The following is a 21,179-nucleotide window of genomic DNA, read 5'->3' on the forward strand; positions in this document are numbered from 1 at the left end:
GAGAAGTTAGAGAAATGGGCAGACAGAAATCATACGTTTCTTATATAAAACTGAAGAGCAATTTACTTTAGAAGCAAAAATCTCATGACACTAAAATAAGATGAGGGAGAAATTACTGTGTGTGCAAGTGTGGAGAAAAAAATAGCTTGTGATACCATAGTGATGTGAGAGCTCATTATACATCAGCAATGAAGAGCTCTAACTACCATGCAATTAAAATACTAGAGAGTATAAATAAGAATGCATCATGTGTGGTGGCATATAAAAATTCTGAAGTGGATGGAACTTTAGTAGAATGATCCTCTTGAAAAGCAAGACTGATTAGGAATATTTAATTAGATAACAGTTACACAGACAACTTCTGTAATATCTTTCAAGCAAGAATGTGTCATTTGGGATATCATACTTATAGTAAGAATGATAAGCCAAAGATGCATCATCCCTGGATGCTGATAGCAATGTTCTTGTTCATGGCCAGGAGTGTCTATCCTAGACTCCATTAACATCTCTCGGTCACTTGACTGCCAAACAAGATTGAGAACTGAGTAAGTTTCAACGTGGATAACCAGTAACTCCTGCAAATCAAACAGAATCCTATTCCTCTCTTCTCTGTGACCTAAACTCATGGATTCTAGTGGCAATAAGACACTTTTTAAAGATCTTTGAAATACATATAATGGTATTTATTTGGGGGCAGGGGCAGACTCTAAAGAAAATTAAAACATTTAAAGGTGACTGAAGTGAAGTTATTAAAGAATATAAAGTTGGTGAGGATGATGTCTTAATGTCTACTAATAATGGAAGAAAAAAGACATGCTTCCACATAATTGTGAGAAAAACTGAGGAAAAGCCCCCGCAAGACCAAAGGCAAGTTTTAAAAATGTTTATAACCTGCAAGACTAAGCTATTTTGGATCATATTTCGACAGTAGCTTTTCAGAAATTTTCAAATTTTGAAAAAGGTAAGTGGATTTTTAGGAATGGGATGGTTACTTTTTCCTCAGATTTCTAAAGCAACTAACTGTAGAGCTTTTTTGCCTTTACCCATTGCAAAGGCTCCCTCTTGAGCAAAAAAATACAGTTTTTCCCTTTGAAAGTAGCTGACTCAGAATCAGATGGGCTTCTCTAAGAGCCGTAACTTATAATAGCTTCATCGCCAAACTCAGATTTCAAGTCCTTGCCCACTTGTCTAAGGTGAAGGTTAACTGACTCTGGGTTCTCTGGGCTTGTATCCATTTTTACCTTGGGACACCCTCTAGGCTTGACCTCTTGACCTCTGGCCAGACTTATCTTGAATATCTCTGAAATTCTCTCCTTCCTACCTGTTGTCACCCCCTTCTCCAGTCCTTCATTGATTGTTTCCAAGGTGAAAATTTTTCTAATATAACTTATACAAAAATTCTATTATATAATTCTCTTGTATTAGTCTGAAGCTCTGTGAAGGTGAGAGGCTGCCTTGTAGTTCATTCTTAAATTAGCTGCCTCGTTGAGTGCAGTTGGAGACATTTGCGTTGAGACAGTTGGAGAAATTCAATGAATATGTTACATGTAGTCAAAGAGAAATCGGGATTGGATTTGAAAAATACAAGTTCTATATTTAGGAAATGGTCTATCATTACTGATGTTCTATTATTTTATCTATATATTGAAGCAAATAATACCTATGCTATCTATTTTATAGGTTTGTTGTGAGAGTTAAGAGATAAAATATTTTATAAAATTCAGTGCTACATTTTAAAAAAATTTATTTTTGTTGTTTGTGGGAATGTAAATTGACATAGCCACTATGGAGAACAGTATGGAGATTTCTTCAAAATCTAGAAATAGAACTACCATATTACTCAACAATCCACTACTGGGCACGTACCCTGAGAAAACCATAATTGAAAGAGACCCATGTACCCCAATGTCCATTGCAGTGCTATGCTTTTATTATTGCATTACTCAGACAAACATTAACAGTACATACTATGCAACAAAGAAAAGTTCATGGTTCTTAGTTTTGTTTTTGTTTTAGATCAAACTAGAACAAATATACTTCAAAATTTTAAAAAAGAAATTAGAACTGATATGAAATCAATTCACAAATGTCATTCATTAGTGAGATTCATTAATATCTGAATCTTAACTGAGCATTTGTTTGATGTCACTTTCACCAGTTGTCTCTGAGAATAGAAAGTTTTGTGAATTATGATCTCGGCCCTCAAGGAACTTAGAGTTTAGTGGTCGAAGAATGCTGGTAAAAAGGCAAAAGCAAAATTGAAAAAACCTCATTATATCTGAGTTTATATGTGCTTGGTAAATGAAAAGTATTATTAGCAACACTATGCTAAATGACTATAAAATGCTGATTTTTTTCACTTCAAGTATTTACAAGAGCAAACAGAATATTTGTGAGTTTTCTTGCATATTTATGTGTGTGTTCAAACAGCTGCTGGAGAACAAAGTGTTTTGCTATAAACACTGTCAAATCTCACTTTGAAAAAAAAATTGTCTATAAAACAAGTATTTCCATAGATATACTGAAACTGCATAGAATTTGCTTTTAAAGCATAAAACTGAATGAGATGCTTGAGTCAGCTGTGAAGTGTTTTTTCATGCAACTCTCATTCTAAATCTTCACCCTATGGATCAGGCTAAGAGCCTGTACAGTTTGGAAGGGAGGAGACAGCATAATGTTCCAGCAAAGAGCATAATTTTGTACTTATTAGAACATTTATATTCTTCTAAAGGGTTTATTTTTGTAGGGAGACTTTTGGAGGAGGATGGACATAGACTGGGATATTGGGAAATACATCATTCAATAAATCTAACTTCTGATTTATCAACCAAACCAATTGAATCCCAGAGGGAATTCACAGTGGCTCACACAAAACACAAAAGACAGTTTGTTTATTTTCCAAGACAGAAAATAAGAACCTACCCAGAGCTTAGGGACGTGGATTTAAGAAGATAGTTAACGAACTTTATGGAAATAATGGTTTTAGCCCTGGATGCTAACATTATTTATCTTGTGAAGTCATTAAAACATTAAAAGAGAGGTATCTTTTTTTGTTTTGTTTTGTTTTTTAATATAAATTTATTTATTTTAATTGGAGGTTAATTACTTTACAATATTGGTTTTGTCATACATCAACATGAATCCATTTTTTGTATGCTGTTTTTGTTGTGTTTTGCTTTTTCCATGTTTTATTCTTTTGTATTTTGACCAAAGGAAGTTCTCCACTTCTTCAGAATGTGACTATACCCTAAGTTCTAAGATGAGTCTCCTTCTAGAATATTTTGAGCACCTTTGTGTGTCTAGCCATGGCTGGGCTCAGAGAATACAGTGGCACAAAGTAAACAAAGGGACTTGTTTCTTCCATCATGGAGCTTCAGTTCCAGCAAGGGAGATAGACCTTGGGTAAATAATCATTATGTAAAATTACACATGGGAGAAACATGGCATAATTAGGAATTATAATGGGGAGTTGTTTGGAAACTGTTAGGAAAGATATCAGAAACTTTAAGGTATAAGGAAGAAAGATTTGTGAAAGGTAGGAAGGTATGAAGAGTGGAGGAAAATTAAGGCACAGAGATTTCTAGGCAAAATCCTGAGGAAAGAAAAAGCAGAGCCTTATTTTAGAAGCTGACTGAAGGCAATATTCTTTGAATATGATGAAAGAATATTACATAAAATAGGATAATTTAAAATTTTAACCTAAATGCAATGGTATTCCCATGAAAGAGTTTAAGAGGAGTGACTTGATCAGATTTGTATTGTAGGAAAATCCATCTCATTGAAATGGATTGAAGAAAGGCAAAGGGTAATCAAGAGCTATTTAAGAAGCCATTTAAGAAGCTATTGCAAAAGTCCAGATGTTATAAATGCCTGTGGCTTGGTATTGACACTAGGGAGAAACATGTGGATCTGAGATTAATTTTGGAGTTAGAATGGTGTTTGGTGATGGAATGCATCAACAATGACTCCTAGCTTTCTGTATGAGACACTGAATGAGTAAAATAAAATGTGTTGAGCTAGTGAGAACTCAGGAATAGCTAACTCAGGATGGCTATTAGGGGAATGGTGGTAGTGCTTGGACCCTGGAAATCACAAGCTCTTCTTTGGGTAAGTTAAGTTTGAGATGCTAGTAAGAGACATCTAAGTGGAGGAGTCAAAATGGTATTTGGAAAATTAAACCTGGAACTTTAAAACTTATCTGGCCTGGTGATATAACTTCAGTATTGTTGACTATGAAGATGGTATGTAAATATCTTAGAAGTAGATGAGATTACTGGGGATTATTTGGAGATTATTTGAGGATGAGAATGAAGTAAGAACCAGATTTAGGATCAAGCCCTGAGGAATTCTAATATTTAGTGATAAAAACAAATGAAAAAAGAGCAAAGTAAATGAATATGGCTTTTTTTTTTTTGGCTAGATGTTCTAAGCCAAAGGAAGCCCAGTGTAGAACAATTTTTTTTTTAAACTATCTGTTTCATCATTAGAAATAAGAAATTGTGTAGCAGTTCTTAAAGAGCTGGACCCATGGGGAACAGCATCTTTCCTACTGTCATTATGTGCATCAAAGCTTACATGAGTCCCTTCTAATATTTTTGTTTGAGGGACATAAATACAAGCTCATGCTATTTGCATAGCAATTAATTTAGAGGTTTGTTATACTTTTATACTTTGGATTGTCAACAGCAGACACAGAGGTTTTTAAATTTGTTTTCTATATTTTAAACACCTCTGTTTAGGGGTAATTGCCAATTTAAGGCTCTAAATTTAATTTTCAGTGACTTAAAAGTGTTTTTTGCATTTCCTCTCCTTTACCATTTTTACTTCTCATTTTGAATTTGCAGACAGGCCTGCCAAAGAGACATCTAGTTTATAGGCTTGGTTTTGGAAGCCAGGCAGGAGAGAAGAGAGGAGATAATGAACATATGCTCTGCTGATATTGATGAAGTGAGGTTGGAGGAAGCAGGGAAACAGTCTATTTCTCCCCAGCTGCCACCCCCTCAGTGAATATTTTGGGTACCCTTATGTTAGTATATACTAAATAAATGCCCTAGCTGTAATAATTATTTTTATCATGTGATTTTGAAAACCTCTAGGATGATTCCAGATTTTTCTACAAGTGAAGCATAAAAAAAAAATTAAAGCAGTTTGTGGATACTAATTTTAAATGGATAATGGGTGAGATTTCTATGCAGATTAAAAGGACTAGAAATTCTGTGACCAGGGCAGTGCCCACCAGGTCCTCAAAAAATAATTGAAATGCAAATAGTGAGGACCTGTATTTTGGGAATATAAATTTAAATTTCGATAAAGAATCTATTCAATCTAGGCCTACAGATGATATTTTGCTGAACAAAGATCATCTAGTGAAAGCTATGGTTTTTCCAGTAGTCATGTATGGATGTGAGAGTTGGACTGTAAAGAAAGCTGAGCACCGAAGAATTGATGCTTTTGAGCTATGGTGCTGGAGAAGACTCTTGAGAGTCCCTTGGATAGCAAGGAGACCCAACCAGTCCATCCTAAAGGAGATCAGTCCTGGGTGTTCATTGGAAAGACTGATGCTGAAGCTGGAAATCCAATATTTGGCCACCTGATGTGAAGAATGGACTCACTGGAAAAGACCCTGATGCTAGGAAAGAGTAAAGGCAGGAGAAGAAGGGGACGACAGAGGATGAGATGGGATGGCATCACTGACTCATTGGACATGCGTTTGGGTAAACTCAGGGAGTTGGTGATGGACAGGGAGGCCTGGCATTCTGCAGTACATGGGGTCATAAAGAGTCGGACATGACTGCGCAACTGAACTGACTGAATGAATATATCCATTTCAAGAAGTCTTTATTGATCAGATGCAATGTGGTCAACTTCAATTTACTGTGCATTCAGTAGTTAGAGATTTGGTTTAAAAAATATATTTGGAGGCGTTTGAGAAGCTTTGAGTACAAATGCCATACTTTGAGTCAAGGTAGTAGAAATGTCATGTCCTCCCTGATTTATCTGTTAGTGTTCTTAACAGAAATCCATGTCATAGTGGCAGTTATTTTCTTATGTATATTGTTTTAGATTATTGAAAATTGATGATGTATTCCTACCTTAATAAGATCAATGATTATCCTTTGTCTGAAATTCAATAAAATCCTATAGCGCTTGGTTGAGTTAACAGGCTAAGATGGCACTTGAGTTCACTATGGCTCGTGGAGTCCTTATTTTAGCAAGAATATCTGTACACAGAGTTGATATTCTAAAAGCAAAACTTGCTAAAGACCCATTGGAGTATGTGCATTTGCAGCTGGTTTATTTTGTTTCCTGTGATATTCAAAATACTTAAATGTTCATCTCAATTTGCTTAGAATGAACAAAGTAAACAATTTTTAACATGAGCTAAGTATAAAATGTAATTTTTTGATTAAAAAAGTAGAAAGGAGACTAAACCAACCCTTAAGCCCCCAAGAATATCCATGTATTTTTGGAGAACCAAGCTGAAAAGCAGAGAACTAAGCAACAGTATAAGACACATTTGAAAGGCTGGGTAGGACTTCTTTTTTTTTTTTTTTATTCTGAACAACTGGATTTAACATTCTTTTTTCCTCCAGCTTACAAACATTGTTTTGTCTAGATGGCTATTAATTCAAATTGGACTGATTTTCTAGTTCTATAAAACTCTTCATCTGCATCATGGATCAAGAGCATTAAGTTGCTTCCTGCAGTGCACAGCTGGAAATCATTCTCTTCAGCAACATTTTATTTTGTCCCATTTTTGTTTTATTCGAATCTGATCCTACACACCCACATAGCTCAGGATTTCCGTCAAGTATCTTCCTTTTTTCCTTGACAAGTCTTAGAACATTTTAAATTGGCAGGTTCTCTTTTGTCTTTCAAATGCTGAATTACTTGCAAACATCTCTGTTTGCCTGCATGAAATTTTTAAAAAATGCTCCACAGACCTAGAGACTGAAATGAAAAGTTAGAAACATTCAAACAGACAGTTTTCTCTTATTCTTTTGAAAGGAGAGAGATGCTTAGCATAAGCAAGCAAGAGAAATTTGTGAACCAAGACTAGGATGACAGAGGAGGAGAGTGAAGGAGAAATGTGTATTGTGTTGTTGTACAAAATATGTGACGATTTTTAAAAAGTTATTTATAAATTGAATATATTGGAGAGAATTCATTGATTGGATGACTTTCCCATAGCAAACCTTAGGTACTGTCTGTAATCAATTACGTTAATGATGGCTGTTGTGAGCTGAACTATAGATGTTGAAAAGAAACACTTGAAATTAAAATACAATATATAAATATGTTTATCAATATCTCTGAATGTTAATTAAAAAATATTGTAATATGCTAGGCACAGGCAGTGAAGACAGCTACTCGACAATATTCATTTAGTTTAAACTGATGAGAACTAGAAACTGGATTTCTTTTAGCAAAACTACATTAGGAAGATTTTAAGATATGAATTAGATCACTGTCATTTTAAAATGCTGGTTTACCAAACTTCACACAAAGGTAATCAAAATAAAGAGCATGTTGGAAACAAAACAACCTAGAAGGAAACTTTTACCAGGAAACATTTAAGGTGACGCTGTGGCCACTTTGGGAGATGATCATTAATCAGCCTTGGGTCTTTGTGTAAAAGTTGATTGTTTTCACTACTGTTGTTTCACACTTTATCCTAAAGATATTTAAATGAAGTAACTATATTTATATATATATATTTATTCATACTGTTACTTTTAATAAAGTTGTTTTCTCAATTTTCCTATCTTCACTGTATGTGTGTGTGTGTGTATGTGGAGACATCAGTTCAGTTCAGTCGCTCAGTTGTGTCCGACTCTTTGCGACCCCATGAATTGCAGCACTCCAGGCCTCCCTGTCCATCACCAACTCCCGGAGTTCACTCAAACTCACATCCATCAATTCAGTGATGCCATCCAGCCATCTCATCCTCTGTCATCCCTTTCTCCTCCTGTCCCCGATCCCTCCCAACATCAGAGTCTTTTCCAAAGAGTAAACTCTTCGCATGAGGTGGCCAAAGTACTGGAGTTTCAGCTTTAGCATCATTCCTTCCAAAAAACACCCAGGACTGATCTCCTTTAGAATGGACTAGTTGGATCTCCTTGTATTCCATGGGACTCTCAAGAGTCTTCTCCAACACCACAGTTCAAAAGCATCAATTCTTCGGCACTCAGCTTTCTTCACAGTCCAACTCTCACTTCCATACATGACCACTGGAAAAACCATAGCCTTGACTAGATGGACATTGGTTGGCAAAGTAATGTCTCTGCTTTTGAATATGCTATCTAGGTTGGTCATAACCTTCCTTCCAAGGAGTAAGCATCTTTTAATTTCATGGCTGCAATCACCATCTGCAGTGATTTTGGAGCCCCAAAAAATAAAGTCTGACACTGTTTCCACTGTTTCCCCATCTATTTGCCATGAACTGATGGGACCAGATGCCATGATATTCGTTTTCTGAATGTTGAGCTTTAAGCCAACTTTTTCACTCTCCACTTTCACTTTCATCAAGAGGCTTTTGAGTTCCTCTTCACTTTCTGCCATAAGGGTGGTGTCATCTGCATATCTGAGGTTATTGATATTTCTCCCGGCAATCTTGATTCCAGCTTGTGCTTCATCCAGCCCAGCGTTTCTCATGATGTACTCTGCATATAAGTTAAATAAGCAGGGTAACAATATACAGCCTTGACGTACTCCTTTTCCTATTTGGAACCAGTCTGTTTTTCCATGTCCAGTTCTAACGGTTGCTTCCTGACCTGCATATAGATTTGTCAAGAGGCAGGTATTCCCATCTCTTTCAGAATTTTCCACAGTTTATTGTGATCCACACAGTCAAAGGCTTTGGCATAGTCAATAAAGCAGAAATAGATGTTTTTCTGGAACCTGCTTGCTTTTTTGATCATCCTGCAGATGTTGGCAATTTGATCTCTAATATATGAAATTTATATCCCTCTGATTTCATGATCACAAGCAATGGGAATCACTAAAACTGTTTAACTTAAGCAGAAATGTATTTGAAATCTATCACAGAACTGGCACAAGTGCTGGAAGGATTTGAAAACCAGGCTTAGGAGATGATGAACCTCAGTGTGCTTCCTACTTTTCACTGCTTGAAAAGTCTAGTCAGGGTCCCTTTGTAGACATTCCTGTCATCACTTCCTTTCCTACTTGCGCTGGTTCTATTTTCTCTTGCACTATTACGATCTTATTTTCCTTTTCTCCCCAACTCTGTGTGTCAGGTGCTCCAGGGTTGGAGCCCAAGGCCAAAATCACGTGCACAGTCTGCCCAAATTGCTAGAGGGAGGGGAAAAGAAAGATCCTTGACTTCCATATCCTTGGAAAATGGTAGGGTACTTCATACCTTTTGTACTGAATACAATGCCTGTTAGCTAAGAACAGAAATGGAGGCTGGGTGTTGGACAAATAAGCAGTGATAGAGATCTACTGCATTTTTTAAATAGCATGGGTTTCTTGAATTATTTAAAACAGAGTTCTGTATTTTTACTAAATCAAGGATCTGATTAGTTTATTAGTTTTATTTGCCAGATTTCTCTCCAGAAAGATTGTACAAGTGTACAAGTGCGTGAATTTATTCTCATTCAAGAAATTTAAATTTGAATGCTATTATATGCTACTAGTGCTATCCCTGTACTCAATAATGTTATAGACTAGAGATCCACTGTAAAAGTTATTAAAAGTTTCAGTGTGATAAGGGTTATAATAAAATATAAACTAAGTACTATGTAGACAGCAGGAAGGAAATAACAAATTCTGTGTTGGAAAGTCAGGAAACACTTTCACAGAAACATGGATATTTGAGCAGGGTCATGCAAGATGCTTTTGAACTGTGGTGTTGGAGCAAACTCTTGAGAGTCCCTTGGACTGTAAGGAGATCCAATCAGTCCATTCTGAAGGAAATCAGCCCTGGGATTTCTTTGGAGGGAATGATGCTGAAGCTGAAACTCCAGGACTTTGGCCACCTCATGCCAAGAGTTGACTCATTGGAAAAGACTCTGATGCTGGGAGGGATTGGGGGCAGGAGGAGAAGGGGACGACAGAGGATGAGATGGCTGGATGGCATCACTGACTCGATGGACGTGAGTCTGAGTGAACTCTGGGAGTTGGTGACGGACAGGAAGGCCTGGCGTGCTGTGATTCATGGGGTCACAAAGAGTTGGACACGACTGAGCAACTGAACTGATGCAAGATGAGCAGATGACCATGTATGCAAAAAAGGAAAACATTCTATGTAGGATGGACAACATAATGTCATGACAAAGAATTTTCAAAACATCTGATATATCTGTAAACAGTAAGATGTCAGTACTCTGGACATGTAGAAGATATTAAAGAGGATGGAAACAGTTGAGTTTCCTAGAGTGGTAAATAGTGGCCTGATTACAAACATTCAGATTATCAAAAAATTTGGCTGCTTACCTTATTAGGTAACCAGCATCTCACAGAGGTTTAAACAAGAAAATGATGTGAGCAGACTTAATTTTAGGAACATAAATTCCCCAGCAGTTTGGTAGATGAATGGAAGTGGAGCATGAAGGAAGACTAGTGTGAGTGATGTTGCATTGGATGTATGGTGAGGTAGTATTAATATATGGTTATCTGAGAGTAAGGATAGATAACATTAAGTTGCAGACAATTCATTGGAAGCAGAAATCTTAGAATTAAGATTAGCAGTAAGGCATATTTATCCTTAAACTACCATATTAATATTTTGTGATTTCTATGCAAAAACATTTTATTATTTTATGTTCACTTACTTAGTAAGAATGACAGATTTGGAGGATAAAGATTATTGTGAATCAGTTAGTGTTTTTGTTGATGGTCTTCATGAAGTCAGTTAACAAGGATGAGCACTTGGAAAAGTTGGATGATTTGACTTTTTAAAAAGTTATGAGTGACAGTGAGAGGAACCCATTTATAAGTAGTGTTTAGAAGCCAGAAGGAGGCTGTTTTTCCTGTCCCAGTGATTCTAGGGATCCACCAGGGAGATCTATGGAAGTGTGCTTGTCAGAGGAAATCAAGACTTCAATTACAATAAGAAGGTTGAAGGAGTGCTTTCTTAAAATGGAAAATTTGAAATAGAATATGGACTTGTAAAACTGTGATGGAAGTTGGCTTGTGGTGTGCATATAGAAGAGAAAAGGAGAACTAGATGATGCAAATCTCAGGAATGACACAGGAGAAAAGGATTTTCATTTAGATCAGGAAGGGGAATGAGACAGGGTGGGTCTTTAATGCTGAAATTAGTTCTAACTTATTTGGGTTTGCAATAATTGTGTTTGAAAACCAGCTGTGCGACTTAGTTTCTGGGAATTATTTTCCTCATTTGTAAAATTCACATTTGAAATAGACTTCTTTTTCCTACTGTATAACAGCATTCTAGATCATCACCTAAAGAGACATTGCCTAAATCCTAAGGAATGAATGAGTCGTGCCACACAATAGGTCACTTACTGATATGTTTATTGCATTTCTGACTCACTTGTAGTTCTTCAAAAGACAACAAGTACATATTAAATATGATGCTAAGTCAAAGTTCTTCATTTTTATGAAATAAAAAGTGGAAGGACTGAAAAGCTGTATAAGGAAAATAAATTAACCTGCTAATTGCCAGTCAGTAAGTGTCTTGGAGCGACATTCTACTGTTTGGCTAATCCAGTGCTTTTTTTCGCTCAGTTTTTCTGATTCTGAGCAAAACTGAAAAGACTATTTCCCTTTATACTGTCTAACCAGATTTTTCACATTTGATTTGAGAAGTGTCAAATTGAAGTTTTATTGTTACTGTTTCTTATAAAACTCAAATAATGACATAAATAATATATACAGAAATGTATATATATGTATATGTGTATATATGGTTATTCACAGATATATACTTATATGTGTGTATATATAATATTTTTATATATTGACAAATTTTAAGAAAAATTTTCCCCATGTAGAAAAGTTGTAAGAATCATACAATAAATACCCATATACTTAGCCTCTAGATTCTAAAATTAGTATCTCTCTGTATATGCTTTATCATACTTTTGTCCATTTATATGTAAGTATCCATCTTTATACTTTGATCTGTTGCATACTTTGTGCCAAGCACTTCATCATGAATATCATAAATTAAGTTTAATATTGGTTTACTTTTTTATGGTAGAACTTACACCCAGTAAATGCACAAGTGAGTACAACATTCACTCATCAGTTTTAACACTGTTTTAAAATATATATATATCTGTATAATACAAACTTAAGAATATTACCATAAGCCCAGAGATTTCTTTTATGCCTTTTCCCTCTCCCTTAAAGTCAGCCATTTTTAAAATTCTGTTTTATTTTCACAATATGTTTGCCTGTTCTAAAAGATCACATAAATGAATAACAACATATGAACTGTTTTGTAAACTGTTTTGTCTTTTACTTGGCATAATGCTTTTGGGATTCATCTTGTGGCATATATCAATAGTTTGATCCTTTTTAATGCTGAACAATATTCCATTGTATACCACAGTTTCTGTATGAATTCTCCCATGGGTGGAAACCTGAGCTGTTTCTATATTTGGCTATTATGATGAAGGCTTTTATGGACATTCTTGTATAGGGCTTTTCATGGTCATATACCGTTATTTCTCCTGAGTATTTTCTTAGGAGTGGGATTTGGGGGTCATGAGGAAGATCTAGGTTTAGATTTACTTAAAAAGGCCTGTTTTCTAAAGTGGTTGTACTAATTTACACTCCTAACAACAATGGAGTGGAATTCCAGATGAACCCCAAAACATTTAAACATTTGGTACTGTCAGTCATTTAAATACTGTACTGCTTAATGTAGAGCATAAAAGCCTTACTGATTTGTGTGTCCATTTATTGTGATCCTTCCACCCACCATTGCTTTTCTCTAATTGTCATGTCTTACATTGTACCTCCCATAGGGTCGCAAAGAGTGTGATACAATTGCACAACTGAGCATGCACGTATGCAACATTACAATTTTTCTTAACATTAATGTATAGTTAAACAACTTGGGAAAAATCTGTTAAATTATATTCAGGTTTAGTTATTTGATTCTGACTTTTTTGCTGATCTCATGTAATGATTTTTTATTCTAGATATTGCATTTTTCAGTTTTAGAATGTATATTTGGTATTTTTGTAGTGTCTAGTGACTTTATTTTTTATTATGAGCATTTGTGTGTGTATGTCTGTGATCATAGTTATGAAAGCTGATTAAAATTGTTTGGATACTAATTTCAACATCTGGTTGATATCAGTGCTGTTTTCCATTCACTGCTTTTCTTCTAAGTATGGGTGGCATTTTGTTCATTGCATGTCTATCTAATATCTCGTTTACACAATTGCATTCTGAATGTTATAAACAGTCCATGGTAGAAAACTTGGGATTCTTTTATGTTCTTTTGAAGAACAGTCATCAGTCTTTTAGTTTTGTGTTATATTAGTTGCTTATCTGGACTCCAGCTCCAAACTTTTGGCATGCCTATGGAATGCAGCAACTATGATCACTTGTACTAATCATTTGTTCATTTATTCCCAACCAGTGAACTTGGAGCCTGCCTAAGGCATATATGTATATCTGGTATTGATAAGAGACTTGGGAAGAATTCATATGCATATTTTGAGGTTCTTGTGGCTTTCTTTTTTCTAGTATTCTTCCTCACTTTATAGCAGCTGTAATTGTCCTTAGTTCTGTTTCTGGTTCTTCAAGACAGTAAAGTTAAAAAAAGACAGTGAAATGTGGGTTTGCGTTTTAGTCACCTTGCATGTGCAGTCTGAGACATCCATTATCTTCCTTCTAAGCATATACATCCCTCCTGGTTTACTTATCTATTTTGCATTGCTCTTCAGTGTCTTCAAGTATGAAATTTTAAAACATGAATTTTGTTTAGAATTCATAGCTGTTATCTGTGAACAGTTTAATAGTAGCTACTCCATGCTTGGGCTTCCCTGGTAGCTTAGCAGTAAAGAATCCACCTGTAATGCAGGAGATGCAGGTTTCATCCCTGGGTCTGGAAGATCCCCTGGAGAAGGATATGGCAACCCACTCCAGAATTCTTGCCTGGAAAATCCCATGGACAGAGGAGCCTGGCAGGCTACTGTCTGAGGGGCTGCAAAAGAGTCAGACAGTGAGTGACACAACAACAACAACTCCACGTTAATAAAGTAGAATCTCCATATGCAGGTTTTAAAGATGTCTCTGCCATTTGAAACCAAAATGTGGGATTTTAAGTCAGATCATCAAGATCATACAAAATTCCATAAATATAGCACAATGTTTGAGCAAGCAAATATAGTCTAAAAACATTCAAATAAAAGCAGTGAAAATTTGGCACATTTCTAACTGTTTACCATATGATAGCAGAATTTCTATTTTTCACATTACATAAACTTAGCCTTTTTCTAGATTATTTACTAAATGTATATATTCCAGAACAGAGTATGTTTTTTATTCTCTAGTGTACATATTCTAATCTCTAATGAAATATACAGTATAGTGAAAATAAATATTATTTGTTTTCTGTTTAGACTTGGTTTTTAAAGCTACAAATCCATCTAAATTTATTTAGTCTAGATACTATTCAGAAGAAAAATGTCAGTCATAATCATATGGGTAATGATGACTGGCTTTTATGTCATTAACATTACATGACCTCAATTTGAATTGAGGTTGTAAGTTGATACTCTATAAAGGTTTGCCATCTACTTGTAGTTCATTTACACTTGAAATGTTTATATAATCTTTAAGTAGCCCATATTGCATATAGCAATAAATATTACTCTGCTGCTTTTGAGTGGAAATAAATAGGTACAGTCTAACAGATTTAACTTATAATGAAGTGGGCTGCATTCTATAATACAACCTGCTGAAGATTCAATAAAAGCTCAGATATCAACTGACTCTTCAAATTGGTCATTAGCAACTAATTGGGGACGTTCCTTGACCAGTACACTTTACTGATTTTTAAAAATAAACAACAAAGTAGCTAGTAAAATTTCAAAAGGCCACACTGTTCCTTGACCACAAAGCAAGGCAAGTAAATTATGAAGAGGTTAATTTCAAGCACATGATCAATAAGTGTAACAGAAACAAATCAATGGAAAGAACTGAAAGATAGTAAATGTAAATTTTATTGATGTCTTTAGTTTATGATTGGAAAACTCTATGAAACAACAAAGGGGTGGAGGCTGGATAAGTTATTTCTTTTAATAAGTGTGTAAATTGATAAGCTCTGCTGAGAACCAGGTTTTGACTCTTCTTTAAGTCCCAATGAGAATTAGCCTTCTGAGTTAAAGAGCTAAGTTCAAATCTTAGTTATTGGTCTTGCTAATTCATAACTTGGTGCATATTGTTCATCTTCTTTGTGCTGCATTTTCTTCACTTATAAAGTGGGACTAATAAAAAATACACATGGGGTTAGTGGGGATTAAATCATATTATTTAATGAATATGAAATGGCTTCTTAATCAATGTTACCCCTATACCCATAATCCTTTCATAACCATGTAATTTTGCTCACATTTATATATTTAATAGTGAGAAATTTAGGATATAATTCAGTTCTATATTTTGGAACATAACAATATATAGAAAAATAATTTTCACCAGTCATCTTCTCCTTTTGGCTTCCTCCCATGATTCCTCAGATCTGAAAAACTCCAGGCCTAACCAACTCCAATTAAGCCCCACAGTTCAGTTCACTCAGTCGTGTCTGACTCTTTGTGACCCCATGGACTGCAGCACGCCAGGCCTCCCTGTCCATTACCAACTCCCAGAGTTTACTCAAACTCATGTCCATTGAGTCAGTGATGCCATCTAGCCATCTCATCGTGTGTCTTCCCCTTCCCCTCCTGCCTTCAGTCTTTCCCAGCATTAGGGTCTTTTCAAATGAGTCAGTTCTTCGCATCAGGTGGCCAAGGTATTGGATTTTCAGCTTCAGCATTAGTCCCACAGGGGTGCACCAAAGCAGGGCATGGAGAGTCTCACCCATACCTTCAAAATAGAATCCAAAGTCGAGGTCAAGGTCAGGACTAGTCAGAAGTGAGGGAGACAAATATCACAAAGTAAAACTAACAGTATCCTGGGGCAATTTTAGAGGTATTGGCTCCTGCCTGAGATGAATTGTATGTAAATAACATTGTTTTGTTTTTAGAAGCTTGCTGTTCAGTTGCTCAGGCTTGTCAAACTCTTTGCGACTCCATGGACTGCAACACACCAGACTTCCCTGTTCTTCAGTATCTCCTGGAGTTTGCTCAAACGCATGTGCATTGAGTTGGTGGTGCCATCCAACCATCTTGTCGTCTGTCTTCTCCTTCTCTTCTTGCCTTCAGTCTTTTCCAGCAACAGGGTCTTTTCCAATGACTCAGTTCTCTGCATCAGGTGGCCAAAGTATTGGAGCTTCAGTCTCAGCATAAGTCCCTCCAATGAATATTCCGGATTGATTTCCTTTAGCCTTGACTGATTTGATCTCCTTACTGTCCATGTTACTCTCAAGAGTTTCCTCTAGCACCACAGTTTGAAAGTATCAGTTCTTTGGTACTCAGCTTTCTTTATGGTCTAGCTATCACATCCATACACATGACTACTGGAAGAACCATAGCTTTGACTATACAGATCTCTGTTGGCAAAGTAGTGTCTCTGCATTTTAATATGCTATCTAGGTTTGTCATAACTTATATGTGTATCTATATCTACATATGATCACATAATCTAATAGATTAGAACAGTTACAAACTCAGTCCTCTGTCAGTCACTCAGCATCCACATAAGCTTTCAGAATAAAGTCCATACTCATATAATATTCCCTCTGCCTGGCATGTTTGCTTTTTTCCCTTCATTTTCTATACCAAATACATTTCTATTTTTTCACCAAGATACAGTTCAGGATCACTTCACACAGTAAGCCCATCTTAATGGTATTTTCATTCTCAAATCTTTTATGGTATCTGGTGTAGTGTGTGCTCAACATATATTTTAGAAAATAATAATTGTACAGCTAGATGCAAAACTGGAGTAGGAAATGGCAACCCTCTCCAGTATTCTTGCCTAGGGAATCCCATGGACAGAGAAGCCTGGCAGGCTACTGTCCATGCAATTGCAAATGAGTCAGACATGACTGAGCTACTAAAGCAAAATCAACAGATGTAAAGTAGTGATGAAAGACAGAAGAGAAACCTTGTTTATTTAATCACATATTATTTACTAGCATAGAGAACTTAGTGTATAAAGGTAGATAGAGTATGTTCTGGGATGAGCTAATTATTTTAAAAATTGTAACCTGACAAATTTCACAAAACAGCTGAAATGCAGGATGGAAATTTCAGTAAGACTTGTGCCAATAACATGAGCAGACTTTTTAAAAGTGTGTTTTAGAGACAGAACTTTCTAATTAAGTAGTAAAGGTTAAAAATTAAGAAGATAGTTTTAGAATTCATATTTAAGACCCAGAAAAAAAATGCTAGTTTGATAACACATGCTATTTATGTAGTATTCTTAATTAAGTCAGATATTTATCACTGATTATTCTATTTTCATTTAATGCTTTGGAAAGCATCCTATCTTAATTTCATTTTAAAATGCAATAAAATCATCCCACACACCTTCATTTGTTCATCTTTTTCAGGTTTATTCCCTGCTGTCCTGAATCTTGCTTCCAATGCCCTCATCACCACAAATGCAACATGTGGAGAGAAAGGACCCGAAATGTATTGCAAATTGGTAGAACATGTCCCTGGGCAGCCGGTGAGAAATCCTCAATGTCGGATCTGCAATCAAAACAGCAGCAATCCATACCGTATGTATTTAGGATTAACTTGTATGGAATTTGGTGGAAGATATCACTGAGAATGTTGAGACCAAAGTGCATTAAAGTCAAAGGGCTTGTCTTCTCAATTTCTAGATCTTTTCTTCCACTGTAAGTTTTACAGCCCTTCTCTGTCTCTTGACAAACATTAGAATTCCCTACATGTAGTGTTTATGGTGCTTGCGGAGAGTTTTCTAGCTGAAGACCTGTGGCAGTCATTGACTTTACTGCCTGCAGAAAAGTATCTGAGGGTGTGGTTATTAATAAAGGCTTTAGTAGGTTAGTAGTCACTATGTCCAGGTACTGTACTAGGAATAGCAGGGATAAGATGTGGCCTCTGGCTCGGTTGAAGAAGTGGCAAGAAGCAGATTATTGCTGTCGAGTGTGGTAGGCATCAAGGAAAGAATCAGCATAGGGGCTTCAGGGAGAAGGAGAAGAGTCACGGATTCAGTGCTGGTATAGCTGGAGGCTTGCCAGAAGGGCATCGGAACTGAGATCCAAGGGCAAATATGAGCTGAGAATGTAAAGAGGAGACAGAGGGAAGAGAAGGAACACCAGGAGGAGGGGCTCAGAATAAGATAGAAAACATACTTGCTGGGAGAACTACAAGTAGTTAGAAATGGTTGCAAATTCAAGTGTCAGAGGGCTGGAACAAGTCTGTATGCTTAAATACCACAGGAATAGTGTTTTAAGGAGAAGTGTCATACAAAGCTCTCTTGGTTGGCCTCTAGAAACCACACTAATATCTCAGACTCATTCATGCATTTATTCAGCAAGCGTTTGAAGACAGGCTCCTGGTAATGCATTGTTCTGAAGCAGTGTTGAATCGTACATAGCCCTTGACTTAAAGACTTAGGAAGGGAAATAGGGGAGATAAAAAAGTAAATTGAGTGCTAAGGGAACACCTAGGGACTCCTGGGGAAAAAATGACCCATATGCTTAGAAAATAAGGGTTAGTAAGATGAAAACGGGAAAATTAATCTATATATATAAAAGCATACAGAAATTTGAAGACAGGAAACATCATGATATATTCAGAGAACTATAAGAAATTAGGTTCACTAAGTAAAGAATTTATATGGATAAGGGGAAAATGGTATGAGATAATTCTAGACATGGGAGTTGATCTGTAGACATACATTGAGAAATCATCAAATATTGGAGATATTAATGCAGTGAATACTTACTATCAGTGAGGCGAATTACAGTAGAGATACAGTTTCACAATTATATTATTAAAAAAATTAGTTTTTCCTCTCTTTTGGTTTAAAGTTGAGATGCTTATAAAGTGAAAAAGCTTTTTCTCAGAATTTATATTTTTTAGCTTGAAAGAAAGCTGGGAGGTACCCTGCATTCTTTAGTCCTGTCTCTATTATACAGTTTAGAGATGCTGAAAACTTTAATATTGTTATGTTTGAAGAACTGGGACTTTTGTGAATACGATCACTGGTCTTATATACTGCAGAATGTTTTCAAGAAACAGTTAAGAAACCAAAGATGCCAAGCTTCAGAAATCTTTCTTACCTTTTAAATGACTCTCATTATTTTCTAAGATGTAGATTGTTATTGGTGTAGGAGGGGGAATATTAGAACACATCCTATCTATTTGCTATTCTTATATAGAATAGTATGGGCCAAAGCTGAGGTCAGAGTAAGGGGAAACATCAGGACAAGAAAATTGAGGTAAAGGCTAGAAAATAGATGAATTGATGGACTATGAACTGTAGGTTCATTAGGGAAGAAGATGAAGCTTCATGGGAAGAAAATTGCCTTTGGTGCAAGAATCGGTGGCCTTGATTTCACTGAATGTGAGAAGCCCAGAGACATGAAATGATTGGGAGGGGATTATAGGGGTGGTTGAGGGTGTTTTGAGGATGGGTCGGGCAGAGAGAGAGTTAAAGTTTGTAAAATCATATATATGTGTATTTGTGTGTGTGCATATATACAAGCATGTGTATATATGTAGGACTATCTATACATTATGTATATAAATATATACATAATGTATATATATATACTTTTATATATATATATATATATATAAGTATTTATAGTTCCTGTACAATGTTAGGATAAACAGCATTTGGGTATAAAAGGCAATTTAACAAATATTCAAGGGAGTAAACTCAGGTCAATACCTTAGGGTACATGTCATTAATGATATAGAATTTTGAAGAAAGAAAACATCATTGGGACCTGAGGTAGCAAAAGAGTTCCAAGAAGGTTGTCAGACTCAGAAAGGGTTTAAAAACCTGAATTAGAGGGAAAGGCATTCCAGAAAAGGAGAAACTGAAGGAAATGTGTACACAGATACAGATGGAAGGAAGGTACAAAGATTCAGGTAGACGATAATTGAGTAGACATTTTGTTGGGAAAATGAGTGAGATGTATTCACCAAGTTAAGTCCTTGCGTGAATGTCACTCTGCTCTTCAGAGTTCCATATTCAGGATCTTTTGTTTCTCAATGGAAGACATCTATATTTTGGCAAGACAAAGAGTGAATAATTGTTTTAGCAAAGCAAGACAAATATGAGTTACATTTCCCATCTCCTATTTTATTTACTTGTGGTAAGTTTTTAAAACTTACTACTACTACTACTAAGTCGCTTCAGTCGTGTTCAACTCTATGCGACCCCATAGACGGCAGCCCACCAGGCTCCCCCGTCCCTGAGATTCTCCAGGCAAGAACACTGGAGTGGGTTGCCATTTCCTTCTCCAATGCATGAAAGTGAAAAGTGAAAGTGAAGTTGCTCAGTCGTGTCCGACTCTTAGCGACCCCATGGACTGCAGCCCACCAGGCTCCTCCGTCCATGGGATTTCCCAGGCAAGAGAACTGGAGTGGGGTGCCATTGCCTTCTCCGTTTTAAAACTTATCACAGCCTAAATCTACTTCATGTGATTAATTTTGAATGAAGTGTGAAGTGTAATGCTTCATTACATTTCAAAATAATGGTTTTGAAATCAGAAATTTAGAAAGAATAATACACCACAAGAATAAAAAAAAATTAGCAGTAATCCACATGGATATAGTTTAGTAAAAGTTGGAGCAACAGATGATAAAATTCCACAAATTGACTGAACAGCTAGAATGAATCTGGAAGGTCTGTACTTAATTACCACACAAAGAAAGGGAAATTTGAACCTCCTGGCTATTAATGGATTGTGCTTTCCAATTTTTTTTTTTTTTTTTTTTTTTAATTTATTTTTAATTTTTACTTTACAATTCTGTATTGGTTTTGGCATAGATTGACATGAATCCACCACAGGTGTACATGCGCTTTCCAATTAAAATAGCAGTTTGAAAGTTTTACTTCATCAATGATTCCCTTGCCAATTT

General features: G+C 35.9%; 1 protein-coding gene across 2 annotated transcripts in view; it reads left to right on the forward strand.

The window, feature by feature from the left end:
• LAMA2 (laminin subunit alpha 2) overlaps nt 1-21,179 on the forward strand; it is a 676,446-nt gene that overhangs the window by 139,950 nt on the left and 515,317 nt on the right. For both annotated transcript variants that reach the window (XM_040238873.1, XM_040238874.1), the window contains exon 2: nt 17,663-17,833. In XM_040238873.1, the coding sequence (XP_040094807.1) occupies nt 17,663-17,833 (171 nt within the window). The remainder of the gene's footprint in view (nt 1-17,662; nt 17,834-21,179) is intronic.

This window comes from Oryx dammah, unplaced genomic scaffold, assembly GCF_014754425.2.
Source record: "Oryx dammah isolate SB20612 unplaced genomic scaffold, SCBI_Odam_1.1 HiC_scaffold_4, whole genome shotgun sequence".
Taxonomy (NCBI): domain Eukaryota; kingdom Metazoa; phylum Chordata; class Mammalia; order Artiodactyla; family Bovidae; genus Oryx; species Oryx dammah.